Source organism: Cavia porcellus, unplaced genomic scaffold (assembly GCF_034190915.1).
Source record: "Cavia porcellus strain 051 isolate PalLab524CR breed Dunkin Hartley unplaced genomic scaffold, mCavPor4.1 scaffold_19, whole genome shotgun sequence".
Lineage (NCBI taxonomy): Eukaryota > Metazoa > Chordata > Mammalia > Rodentia > Caviidae > Cavia > Cavia porcellus.
The window spans coordinates 24,941,906-24,956,555 of record NW_026947502.1 but is presented as its reverse complement, the minus strand read 5'-3'; the positions used below and the strand labels follow the sequence as shown (position 1 = coordinate 24,956,555).

The following is a 14,650-nucleotide window of genomic DNA, read 5'->3' as shown; positions in this document are numbered from 1 at the left end:
CACAAAATCAAAGCATAAAAAGTGGGCAATCAAACAAGAACCATACAAACCATTCTGTTTGATGAACTAACAAAAACCTAGTAGTATGGTTATCGATCTAGCACGCTTAAACAAATGTACAGTTACATCCTTTGTAGTACTTTCTTTCCCTTTTATTATCTCAATATCTATTATACATTTTGAATCTTATTACTTTTAGTTTTTAAATTATTTTTTATATTAGAGAAATAATATGATATCTACAAATGTGAATCTGATTTATTTCACTTATGAAGATAATCTCAAGTTGTCTCCATTTACCTATAGAAGCCTCGAGAGCATTCTTTTTATAGCTGAGTAGTATTCCATTTTATAAAAATATCACATCTTTTTCATCCATTCTGCAGTTGATGGGTATTTTTGTTATTTCCAAGACTTAGCTATTACAAATTGCACTGCTATAAACATGGTTGTACGTATATCGCTGACACATGATCTTTTCAATTTTTCTGGGAAATACTCAGGAGAGGAATAGCTAAATTGAATGGGACTTCCAATCCTAGCTTTCTGAGGAATCTTCATACTGATTTCCACAGTGGCTACACCAGTCTACACTCCCGCCAACAGCGGAGTATTCCTTTTTCTCCACAGCCTCGCCATCATTTGAAATTACCACTCTGAAGCTGAACTTCTTACACCACTGGGAATATTCTTAAGCATTCATTTATATGTTGTGTATATCAGCTTTTTGTATCCAGAGCCATCTCCTTCCATTTACAGCCTCCCAAATTTTCCTGCTTCAGGTGAATAAATGAATTGAAACAGCATGTTCCTTGTACAAAATCTTTCTTAAATCTAATAAGGATGGTCACTATTTCTTAGCCCTCCTTTTCCAAGTGCAAAACCTCCTTCTCACTGGAGATATTCATCATTTTAATCACCTCTGTCATATTTTTCTCTTTTCCTTTTTCTGTATGGCCTTCTTAAAAGTGAAAGCCAAAATTGGCCTCAATCATTTTTCAGCCCAAATATATTACACTCTATTATATATCTAAACTCCTTACAGAAAGCTAAATTATACATAATTATATATTTAAAAATTATATATTTTAATTTATTTAAAAATAAAAATAGATAAAACGAGTATTTAATTGGATATTTCTTGTCATTGATATGATATAAATTACATTGATAAATGTATTAGAGTGTAATTCCCTGTACATTGAGTAAATTTTAAAAATGTATGTTTCAAAAAGCAATGATCTTTGGTCATAAATGTATCAAGAAGAGACAAAGGTTCACTGTGGGCCAGCAGGTGAGAAGAATGGCTCTCCATATGTAAGAATAATGTATTACACTGAGGAAGGAGCATGTTTTGATCTGAATGTTGATCTCCCGATATTCACATCACTATACTGCCCACTGTCCTTGCTGGATAGTGAAATCCCATACAGTACCCTTCTTCTATGGTATTTTCCTGCTTTGCCTACTCATTTTCAGCTTATGGTCAACTATAATCTCAAGCTCTTTTCTACTATGCTCATTTCCCCCTCTATTTCATGTCAAATGAAAATTTAGTTATTACTTGTTATTGAACCTATTCTTATATTTGCATAACTCCCTATATTGACACTATTACTTATTCTAAATACATGATAATTAAAAAATGTATTTCCATGAGTTAGAATATTCTTAACCCCCATCTAGTTTTGTGTCCTTGGAATGGGTTATATTTTCATCCAAGAAATATATTTTGAGCAAAGTGAGTCCTGGAACTGTTTTGGATACCTAGGATATGCAGGCCAGATCTAGAATATTAGGAATTTTGACTGAGGGCTCCAATGTTGTAGCAGCCTGTATGAAAAGCAGAGATAAAAAAGTTTAAAGATTTTTTTCTCTCAAAAGCTATTCTATGACACTATCATTCACTGAAAGAAAAATGGAATTCCATAATAATACAGAAGGTTTAGAAGAGAATCTGTTATATTTTTTGACATTACTGTTGTTTGTCTGCAACAACTGCATTACAGTTGTTTAACTGCAAGGCAGTGCAGAGGCATCAAAGAAAAATATCACCTGTGTCTTTTGCATTTACTATTTCCTCTGTAGGAAACAAGACCGAATAAATGAGTTTGTGAGCACGCATGTGTATGTATGTGTGCTGTGTGGAATGAAAGAACATGAGGATGGAGAAGTTTGCACATAATGTATATTTTTCCATTGGGACATTATTACACATGTTACATAGATAATCACTTGAGATAATGAATAGCTAATAAGGTGTATTTATTTCACAGTTTTATAACTTTATAGTTATCCTTATATAATAACTTCAATAAGGCTTTATAGTATACATATTTTTTAAACTTTTCCAAAAAAATCACAAACATAATTGAACCATTCAACTGCATTCTACCTCTTTTAAACCCACTTCCCATTAGAAACATTGTGTTAAAAGGCCAAGTGATCAAACCCATAGAAACTGAATTGTGATAAATATAATGGCAAAAGGATGAGGTTGGGGTATGGATACAGGAAGTTAAAGAAAATAAGTGATCTTTAAAAGCCATGACTTACTTCTGAAAGGAAGAGTAACCTGGGCATTTATTAGAAAAAGAAACTAAGTTGAAGACAGTAAGATCCTTTAAAATCATTGAGTCTGAAATGGAAGCCTTTCCCTGGCACACTCATAGATTATCATTTTTTGTGCTTTTGGCTGAGGTTGGCCATGAAGCAGAGGAAGAGACAAACTTGTATTAGGGTGAGACTGCTGGACTTACAGAAGGCAGCTCATGGGAAACCTGTGATATGTTCTGTGATGTGTCCCACCGTTATTCAGAACATTAGGGCTCATCGCCAGTATTCTTCTCATGCAAGATGAACCATTCAAACTAGCGTAAGAAGGACTGAGCATCTGAGCAGGCCAAATGTACTTGAGTTAAGCCACTTTTACCTGGGAACTGCATCCCGTTCTCTAATAAGCATCACTGTTGGTCATTAGGACACAAGATTAAAGCTCCTCTTGGGGAATTTGCTGCCAGCAAAAATGTTTCTCTGTGTTAGAATATCAGAAATGGACTGTGTCCATCTGGTACTTTTAGTTCCTCACTTGTATGTGAGTAAATGTAGTTAGAAAATGAATGTGATCCTGTAAATCTTCATGGCAACAGTCCATATTAAGATTCCTAGAATAATGATTATCATTCCATTTCCATTCCTGCTGTGAGAAAAATAACTTTGCATTGTTTACTATTAAAGGGTACATAATGACAAAGAGAAATAAAACCCAGAGTTCTTTCAATCTTGGGAATCTATTATAATCGAGGGATTTATGTTTTAGAACAATTATTGGTCCACTAACTTTTTATTCATTCACATTTGATTTTTCAATGATAGGACTGATTGGAACTTGACAATTCGGCTGTGGTGTTAAATAATGCTCCTTATTAAAAACTCATTGTGGTATTGAGCTGAGTATTGGTGAATTGACACAAACACATATCCCATTTTAATTAAAAACAAAAGTGGAAAACGTTGCTCCCTAAATAGACAGTAATAAATTTTATAAGCACTGCAGAGTTACAGTGAATAGTTTGTATGACTACTTCGAGTGGCTCATGTATGACTTAGAAATAACCCCTGACCCTTGAAGAATACTTGGTAGATATAGTGTTCTCCTTCTCACTTTTTATGTGAGGTAAATGCCGACCAGGGATCCACCGAGCAAACAGTCACCCCCGAATAGGTTTGTAGCCCTGGGATTCATAGAGGATATTCTTCATAAAGGTGAAACAGAATTGGTCTGATGCTTCATTACAAAACCCTGTAATTGTAGGACTTCTACACAACTTAGAATTTCTAATGGTATTAAGTTAATTCTTTGCAGAAAAACACTTAGATATTATTTTAGCCACTTGTAGCACCATTGGGCTGTAGTGCACACTTGACCTAAAATACAATTTACATCATTTCTTTGTTGTGCTGAAGATTTACGTAATGCAGAAGTCCAACATCACTTCAAAAATACATGTAGTATGCCCAGTAAAATACATTGGCTAACATAAAAATCAACGGAAACAGGAGTTTAGAATATCGATCAACATTGCTGGGGTTTTGAATTGTGAAGTAATCAATGATCCTGCTTATCTTTTCTCGGAAGACAAACTTGAACTTGTCACAGGTTTTCATGCTCAAGTTGCTATAATCAACGTTATCACCAGAAATTTCAATGGTGGCAAAGCTGATCTTCCGTTTAAAGCTGGAAATGGAGCTGTTGATGATGTTAGTAATATTGACTTCTTCTGCTTCTTTCACTTTCCCCTAGTCCATAAACAATGTAATTAGTTTGGAAGACTTGACTTAGCAAAATAAATAAGTATGTAATGAACTAATGGAAAGTTTAGAGGCTTAAATATTGAATAATTAAGTTTAATAAAGAGAGACACTGAGAATTTCAAGAATAGACTAGTAAACCAGATGTGGGGTGCTGCTAGTCTGTTTGTGTCTGTAAGGCCCCACCATGTATGATGGAGAGGATAATCACCACCTTCTCCTTTTTTTTTTTTTTTGTCTTTTTCCTTTTTATCGGTGCTGGGGATCGAACTCACGACTGCCTGCTTGAAAGGCAGGTGCTTATGCCACTGAGCTAAATCCCTAGCCCCTTATCATCACCTTCTTAAGATATGCAGAACTGCATGCTAAATAGCAAATGCTCTGGTTACAAAGCTGGCTCTAATCCCACCCGGTCTCACTTTTGTGAAAATCAAGTCACCTTAATCCTTTTAACATTTGATTTCCTTGCCTGTAAAATGGTGATGATATTAATACCTGCCTCATGAGACTGATGGAAAGAGTAAGTGGTGTAAATTACATAAAACATTTATTAGGTATTTGGTGACATTCTGCTCTGTTCCCTCAGAGAGAGGGGAACAGCTGATGATGAGAGATAATAGAAATCAGCTGTGTCTTGAGGTCTTTGCCCCACAAATAAGGCATAGGGATATCCTCAGAATTCTAGGGAGTTGCCATTCTCTGGCATAGTAGAGGTGACACAGAATGTGCAAAGTGTGATAAAGTTGGAAAGAATGTGGTTTGGATTTGGGGCCAGTTATTTATTAGGAATGGGGTGTTTGATGAATTACTTCACTTCTCTGAATGGCAGATTTCTTAATAGTAAAATAAGGATAGTAGCTGTACCCATTTCATTCTGTTACTGGATGGGCTAAAATAGATATTGGTAGATATTTAGGATATAGCAAATACTCCACAGTCCGCCAGCTGTTGTACACACAGCAAGTTAAAGCTTCGTGGAGTCTTTGGCAGAGGATCTTAGTAGTTCTCTCAATCCCCTTTTGCCACTCTAGAATATACAGTAATTAAACATTTTTCCTCTCCCTAAAAGAGCCTATGGGGAGTAAATAAATAAAATCTATTTTCTTCTTTGGCTGGTACACATGTTCATATGCCTTTGGTGCTTGGTTAATAAGACCATGTGAAACATTTTTCACAATAGCCAAACACAAAGGGAAAAGCAACTTTTTTGGGCATTCTGATTTCTCATTTCCTTGCTACAAGACTCAGTATAATCCTCGCACATGGTTAAAACTGGGAGTCTATTCTGTATTGGCTCCCTATCATTTTCTTGCATGTGAACTTGAGCATTAGCATGCTGATATCTATCAAATTTGGTTTCCAAATAACCCCAGGGTTCCACAGAGCCATAAAGAGTAATAGTTAAGAGGATGGCCCATTGGTCCCTGTAAGAAGGAATAAAGCATCAGAGTTTGGAGCCAAGAAGATTTAGGTTGGAATTCTGGCACTATCTCTTAATATATGTGTTTCTAGGATAAGTTACTTACCATCTTGTGCCTCAGATTCTACAACTGTAAAAATTGAAATACCTCACTAGGCTGCTGAGAGAATTTAAAATGGATATATTTGTAAAAGGCTTGTTACTGCATCTGGTGCATGTAAATGCTCAATAAATAATAACCATTGTTTGGCTCGGAGAGCTGGACCATGATGCTTCACTCTTAAATAATGAGTCTTTCCCAACAAGCAAAGAAATGTGCTAGCTGAGAAACTCCACACAATTTAATTTTCTTCATACAGTTTTTGGCAAATCACTACTGAGAATATAAGAATGTAAAAAAAGAATTAAATAGGAATTATGTATTAATCTGAAACTGATCATGTTTGATTTTATGTTGTATTTTTCATAGAAACTTATTCTTGTGGTTATAATTTTATGCAAATAACAGTTATTTTCTGCCAGAAAATTAGAAGTATTAATTTTCATTGTATTTAGTGAAAAAAAATGACCTTTTTCAAGGGGTACCATGCTTCCAGGTAGGCCCTCCTGAACAAAAATGAAACTCACTGGACCAAAGTGAATCACTGAGGTAGGGGGGACAGCAATTACCTTCTGCACCTAGCTTAAGTGATGGATGATAGACAGGGCCCTAAAACTTCTTACCCTATCTTTGGCTGCCATCTGCTGTAAGGAGCTGTAGTGAGCAACTGCGTACTCCAGTAAGGCTCCAAACACGAAGCTAAAGCAGATCCCCAGGTACACGTCGATGGCCTTTATGAAGCAGTTGGTGTTGGGAAGAGATGTGCGGGACCCAATCATCAGTGTAGTCATTGATAACACAGTGGTCACTCCTGGGGAGACAGGCAGGAAACATTTGCTTACTGGTGGCCAGTTAACCCTTCTGGCAAAGTGTCTCCATTCAGAAACTGACACGGCAGGGATAGGACTCAGAGATAGAAAATCTCTCAGTTTGAAAAATCAATGTCCTTCTGGAACAGGATTGATCTGTCCACTTTGTATAGTTATGAGCGATGAATTTCCTAAATGTTTCACTTTCTGTCTTCTTAGAGAGAAGTCAAGAGAGGAAATGACAAGGGAACATATATTCACAAATCCTCCTTTATGTGCCACAGTAAAATAAGTTTTAAAATGCATTTCCCCTAGAATAGTATCTCTTTCTTTCTCTATAAAAGTATCTCTCAAAAAACTAACTTTTGAACTCCTCCTGTTGGTATAAATGAAAATAATGGTCTAAAGAAAAAAATAAGTACCTGCTAACCCAAATTTTAGAAATCACATATTTGAGCTGCTTACCAATGCAGGTTCTTGCAGGGACTGAATCAAGGGAGATCCAAAATGAAATCCAGGATAACACCACCAGGAACGTAGAAGGAACGTAGGTTTCCAAAATGAAATACAGGACATTCCTTCGAAGCTCAAATTGCAAGACCAATCGTGTATAATTTCCTGAGAGGGCGCACAAGCAATATGAAATCATGTCTGTTCAATGCAGTGGCAAAGTGGTTTCCTTATGGGTTGTTTAAGTGAACTATATTCATATTAAGCCCTCTCTGTTATTTCCCCAAAATGTAGTTAAATAGGAACTGTCATTGATGATTTTGCTGTTGTAGGAAGTGGGATTTACAGGGTGCTTCCCTTCATTTACGTTGTTCTTTTTGTGTTTTTCTCTATCCTAAGATTCCTACAGCCTTGCAATCCATGGATTTCCTTGATACCTGCCTCACTAGACAATGAGTCTCACCCACAGGGGCAAGTCCTGCATCTTACAGTTTCACACTCACAAAGTAATTGTGTAATAAATATCTATTTAATGAAGATTACCTGATGTTCTTCATTTTTCAAGATTACTATGGAATGCACTTAATAGACATATTAAATATAATTTAATTTTTGATGATTTCAGAGGTATATTGGATTTTATAGTACTTCAGGGCCATCCTTAGGAAGCTACCAATATATCCAAGATGTAGATAATACAAGCAATAGAGACCTATTGGTAATATAATTCTGGGTGACAAATAGGCACAAAACATGTGTTATGGATTCCAGTAGCTAGCTCTGGTCCCACAGTGTTTCCATGAGGGGAAGGTAAGCAGGCGCAGCCTGAGTCGTAATGGCCATTGTCAGGCTGGGTGGAATGGTGAAGGGGTCGTCCTCTGAGAACAGAAGCCTGGCTCAGGAGAGAGGAGGGGAGAAGAGGAAAGCAGACACCATTAAATATCTACAGAAAAAACATTACTGGAGAAATATAAAATAAAAATATATAATTTCATTGGAAATATGTAATTTGATGGGATTCCACAGAGAGCACTTATTATTTTACTTTATTGGTGAAGAAATGGAGACACATGACCTGTAGTTGATGTTAGAAGCAAGATTAAAAACCAAATCCTTTATTTTTTAGTCCAGAGATACTCTACTGGTCTATATTCTCTGCTTTATTCCTTTGATTTTAAAAGTCAATTTTGAGCCAAGTGTGGTGACTCATTGTAATCCCATTACTCGGGATGGTGAGGCAGGAGGATTGTTGTGAGTTCAAGGCCAGCCTCGGCTTCATAGTGAGTTCAAGACCAGTCTGAGCTACATAGTGAGTCCCTGTCTCAAACAACAAACACAAACAACAATAAAAAGAAAAACAAAAAATATAATTTTGTACAAAACAGAACCAGCATTTGATTAAATAATGATTCTCTTTTGTATCTAAAGTACATGCTACCTACAATTACATAATTCAGAAATCTGAAGCCATTTTTTTGCTTAAATCAAAATTGGGAATTCAGATTTGGCAAATGATGACAATATAAGCCCAATTTACAACCTGTTTTTTAAAAAATAAAGTGTACTTGTTCATCCATCCAGTATAAAAGCAATACATACCAACTGCTTAAGTCTGAGAAAATAATAAAAGGAGAAACAATCAATTTCCTTCCAATCTTTTTTCAATGTATAGCTTTCAGTTTCTAATTTTTATTCAGAAGCGTGGTATGTATACAACTTTTAAAGTCACCTAGGATCAACTAAAGTACATGATAAGTTTTCAGGATGAAAATATTGGTTAGAATAAGCATTCTTTAAATATTATCATGAGAAATGGGAAGAAAATGTCGATTGCTATTGCTTATCTGTGAAAACATATTATTTAGAGAGTATCTATCTAAAATCACCAAAGACTAAAAGATCCAACTCTGGTAAATGATACGAACAAGTAATTCCTTCTTCCAAGCTTACAAGAATTAGGTGCTCATGTTCCTGTTGGATATTGCTTCTGGCTTCTTCACCCATGATCTCCGTTCTCATTTTGATTCCACAGTGGCAGAGAGCCAGTGTGTTAGTTAGAAACGTGAGCGAATTTTGTGTAAGGGGAGGTGCAGAATCTGAATAGTTATTAGCTACCATCTCGAGGTAAATAGCACGAGGCTTCAGAGCTGTCCCAGAGGGCTACTCTTTGGTGGACCACTTCAGTCTCCAGTGTGGAGTAGGTAAAGGGGCAGACTCCCGACCTACCCTCCAGTCCACCCTACTGAAGAGCTGCTGGACCCCGAAGGAGTATAGTGGAGAGAGATTTCTGACTCAGGGTGTGACCTTCCACCATGGTTTAGTTACTTTTACTTTGTACAATTTGTCACATAAGTTACCTGTCTCTTGCTGTGACTGGGTGACTAAGGTGAAATAGCGCTGAATGGTGTACTGAGCAAGTCGCAGGTTTTCCAGCCCACGCACAGAGTCATTTCCTCGCAGCCAGATGAACTCCACGTCATTTCCATCATACCCCCCTGAAAAACACAACAGTGCCCTGGTCAGTGCAAAGATGTTGGAGATTGACTTGCTCAGAAATATGCTGCAACGTGGAGGAAGCTTTATCCTGATAATGCTAAGTGCAAAGATGATTCCGTGTGAAACTTGGTGTGAATTCTCAAGACTTCAATGTCTACACAAAGTGTACTTGTCTGCCTGGCCAATTTGCTATCAGTGGAGAACTAGATATATGCTAAACATTGTTTAAACCTGGTGGATGAAAAGCTTTCAAAGTGGCCTTCTTCATTATTATTATTATTTTTTTTTTTTTTTGTCTTTTTCATTTTTATCGGTACCGGGGATCGAACTCACGACTGCCTGCTTGCAAGGCAGGTGCTTATGCCGCTGAGCTAAATCCCCAGCCCCCCTTCTTCATTATTTAAGTGGTATTTATTGAATACATATCCATGAACCCACAAAGGCCTATACCAGATATTCAGGGCAGTGTAAACTTTGATGGAGTTTCCAGGGAGTGTAGAACGGGTGACTGCAAACAAAAAACTCGCAGTCACTCTATTGACATTTTTCAAAATACAGGTTGGATAAATCTCTAAGCAGTTTTACTAATACAGTTGTGATAGTAATTATAGTTATCTTTTCTGGAACCTTCATGTTGCCCTTTACATGTTATATCTTGCAAATTTGCAAGGTAGACCTTTCTGCATTTCTTCAAGTCTAAGATGGATATTACTTTTTTTCTGAAATTGGGATGAATTTTTTGGCCTCTTTATATAAAATAGACCTTGTGTTTTTTCCTAAAATGTGATTTTTCAATAAATACTGCACTTAGAATTGAAGAACTATAATATCTCCTCCATTTCATACACGAAAACTCTCAGATTCAGGAGGATTACATAACTTCCTCAGGATAACAAGACAAGTAAGAAAGCCAGCATGGCATCTCAGGAAAGTTTAATCTCAAAACCCATGGATAATGATGATAACAATTTTAATATCTATCATCTAGTAAGCAATTGCTTCCTAAGTGCTTTACAACATTATTGTCTCATTTAACGCTCAACTACCTCTTTGAAAAGATACATGAATGGTTAATAAGCAGACAAAAAGATGTTCAACATCATTAATCATTAGGAAAAGGCAAAGCAAAACCACAATAAGATACCACTTCACACTCACCAGAATAGCTGTAATAAAAAAGGCAGATCATAACTAATGGGGAGGACATGGAGAAGACAGAACTTCACTAGTGGAAGTGTAACATGGTACAATCACATTGGAAAGTGATGTGGCAGCTTCTTACAAACTGAAACATAAATTTACCATTTGACTTAGAATTCCACACTCATGTTTCTGCACAAAAGAAATAAAGTCTTATCATATGAACACTTGTACACATTGAATGTTCACAGCAGCATTATCCATAATAGCCAAAAAGTACTAAGAGGCTAACTGTTCATCAGCTGATGAGCACACACATACACATGCACAAGCAGACACACATGTAAGTGTATCTCCATACAAAGGAGTACAATGTTGCAATAAAAAGGAATGCAGTATGGTAACATGTTACAACGGGTATGTATTTGAAAAATATTTTTCTAAGTGGAAAAGGATAGATGCAAAAGATCACATATTGTATTGACTTCATTTATATGAAATATCAAAAAATGGCAAATTCAAACAAAAGATAATTAGTGATGCCTGGTGGGGAAGGAGGTTGATTCCAAATAGGCACAAGGGATTTTTTTGTAGGGTGGTAAAGTATTGTAACAATGCAGGATGACAATGATGGCATGACTCAGCATGTTTACTAAAAGTATTTGAATTGTATACTTAAAATGGCTGAATTTTGTAATACATAAGCCATACGCCAAAACCCATTTTAAAAAGCAACTCATTGAGCTAAAGACTGTTACATTCCCTACTTCAGTGACAAGAAAACTGAGGTCTAGAGAGATTGGTTATTCAAGATCACACAGCTAGGGGTGGGCGGCAATACACATGATATTAAACGCAATGGCTATTGAGAAATAAAATGCCACATTGAGACTACTATTTTTAAGTATCAGCCCCGGTCTGTGGTAGCCACAGTCTAGTAAGGGTAATCTTTTACTTCCACAAAGCAGAAGCTGTTAGAGGATTTTCAGGGAAAAATTGTCTGTGAGCTTTCCTTTCCTTTGGAAACATGCAAAAGTATATGAAGCTAGCTACTTAAATTGGGATAGGATCCCAAATCAATGAAGATTCTCTATGAAAATAAGAATACATGTTCCTATTTGGACACTTGGCTTTTACAACTAGTAAGGACTCACAATTGTTTACTTTGTTAACCTTTGTCCATGAATGAATACAGGAAATTGTGGAAAAATATCAGTTCTTCTTTAGAGATGGCATGTAGAAAAATCCTTAGTGGGATTTATGTACCCAAATGGCTACTAATAAATGTTCAATGAAAGCTTTTGTTGCTCATTTGGGTTGGTGTTTGTACCAGCAGAGTGCTGAAGTCTCCAGGAAACTCTTGCTCTTGGGATTGGAGATGAACTCAGCCACAACACACGGAGGGCAATTATTTTTTTCATGTGGGATTCAAATGAGTTATCTTTTGTGATAAGTTCAACTTTTATTCTGCCACCAAACAGCTGACTTGCTTCAGAAGAGTTCGGCATGCGTTAATCAACAGATAATTCATCTTTCTGGATCTTTAATTAAATGCCTGATTCTGAAAAACGGTGTCTACCTCATCACACCGTGCTTTTCTGACATTGTTCACTTGTGTCCTTACATACAGAGTGCCCTTGTCTCTAGAGCTTGACACTGTAACCTCCCCAACAAACCATACTTGTTGCCTTAATACATTATGTCTATGGTGCTATTTTCCAATTTGAGGTGCCCAACTATAATGGAAATTTCAGAAAGGCTTAGTAAGGCATAATCGAGATTATTTAACAATGCCAGGGAATTGACACACATCAATTCAGAGTAAATCTTGATTCCACATCATAAAATCTCCAGGTATTGGCATTAGTATACTAAACTGTGTTTATCAAGTAATTTCCTTTAAAAATTACAAGCAGTTTTATGATGTCAGTGATTACTTTGTGCACCACCCTCCAATACTTTTTTGTGGTACTGCTAGGGATTGAACTCAAGACCTTGCACTTGCTAGACAAAAACTCTACTGCTGAGCTACACTCTCAGCCTGTTTGCTTTCCCTAATCTCTACTATGTTCCTTCTTGTTTCTGTGCCTTACCTAGTTATGTTCTATCCTTGTCCCCTTAGCCACTTCAATTTACCTCTCATGCCTGATTTCAAGTGATTCTTCTCTAAGAAATATTTGACTCCCTCAAGCTTCCATAGTGCCATTACATTTTAAAGCTACATTTATTTTTTCATAATTATTTAAGTCCTATAACCTTTAAGTCTAACCTGGAAGGTTAGACTTCTTGATGACTGGCACATTTTTATCTTTGTGTTACACATATCTTCCACAGTATCCAACACAGAGTAATCACCTAGTAGTTAAATGGGTAAATTGAATAGTAGGGGTAGACAGATGAAACTCAACTACCCACCCAGACTTGCTGGAGACTCCAGTGAGAAAATACATAGAACCATTTACTAGAACAAAATATTTTTCTTAGGACACAAAGGGAAGGAATAACATTGGCCTTGGTCCTAACTAATGGAAAGGAACTGGCATGAAAATATGTTTGGGACTACTGTGTAAAAATTACATGGTGATTCAGTTTAACATTCTGGCAGGATTTAGGGAATCCCAAACAGGCATCATGTGGTTACTCAATTTGGGGAAAAATAATGATAACAAATGGGCACCAGAGAAACTGGAAAGGAGTTATTAAAAGCTTTTCATTATTCCCATATTGCTCTTTAAAATCTCTTTATAGTGTTTTCGGGAAAAATAGATAGCTCAGAACACAAACAAGCCACTGAAACAAAACCCTTGTATAACTCTCCAGCCTTGTGGGAGGGCTGAGTTAGGGATCTTCAGACTTTGTACTACTTTATCAGGATTCCAGCTCCAGAGTTGCAATTGATTTACTGGGTCCTTTTGGAAAAGTACAAAGTAAATCATATGAGCATCACTTTTTATAACCCTAAAGTTATCTTGGGGTTGTTTGGAACGCATCCAGTGGAGTGGCTAGCATGAGGTGTGATCTAAAAACATGGTGAATGTTTGCATTTTAAAAACTTTATTATAGTAAAATATATATTGCCATCAATCTCCATCAAAGTAGTTTTTCTCACCTCAAGCACACGTATTCAATAAGTTTTGCCACTTTCAGGAGCAGTTCTATAAGGTCTTTTTAGTGAATATCTTCAGTTGTGCTATGATAGCTACCTCAATATCCTACATTAATTCAAAATGCTTATCCTTCATGGTCATTTTGGCTTTAGGGAAGAGGCAGAAGTCACGGTGTGCCAGATGTGGTAAGTAAGGTGGCTGAAGACACACTGTAATGTTTCCAAGAGGCTGTCTTTCTGTTGGATGGTACTCAGTAGTCATATTTACCTTACTTTTTAATCACACCTTGCAAAGATGTTCACAAAAAAAGACTTCCAGAATTGCTTCAAAAAGTAGCAAGAAAACCAGTATGTTTGGTAAAACCATAATATTTTTTAAAATTTAACATTCAGTAGGGCTTGGGATTTAGCTCAATGGCATAAGTGCCTGCCTGGCAAGCATGAGGTCATGAGTTCGAACCCCAGCACAAAACAAAATTAATATTCAGTGTAATTTTGAGTCACCTCTTGTAGTGTAATACATGGAGGCCGTAGTATTTATAGGAGAAGAACATGTGCTGTTGTTCTTGTCATTGTTGTTAACAATGGAAAATTCTTTTGGTCAAGGAGACCAGAGCCAGGGCAGACTGAGGTTATAATACATTTTGTTACCTACTATTAGAAATTTTTCTCTACTAGCATTCCTATTTCCTCTGTAGTAGATAGTCAAGTTTTCCCAGCAACCACAGTACTTTTGCACTAGAAAGAAGAAAAATGCTTTTGAGGCTTTCTAAAACTCAAAGGATAGCCCTGAGTGCATTTGCTGACAAACAGAAAAG

At 36.5% G+C, this 14,650-nt stretch overlaps 1 protein-coding gene across 1 annotated transcript in view; it reads right to left on the bottom strand.

Moving 5' to 3' along the window:
* Window positions 1-1,118: 1,118 nt before the first annotated feature.
* Window positions 1,119-14,650, bottom strand: part of Gabrp (gamma-aminobutyric acid type A receptor subunit pi) — a 28,554-nt gene continuing 15,022 nt past the window's right edge. The window contains exons 7-10 of the mRNA XM_003473203.4: window positions 9,448-9,585; window positions 7,106-7,258; window positions 6,455-6,642; window positions 1,119-4,299 (exon numbers count right to left, since the gene is read on the bottom strand). Of these exons, the coding sequence (XP_003473251.1) occupies window positions 3,997-4,299; window positions 6,455-6,642; window positions 7,106-7,258; window positions 9,448-9,585 (782 nt within the window). The 3' untranslated portion in view covers window positions 1,119-3,996. The remainder of the gene's footprint in view (window positions 4,300-6,454; window positions 6,643-7,105; window positions 7,259-9,447; window positions 9,586-14,650) is intronic.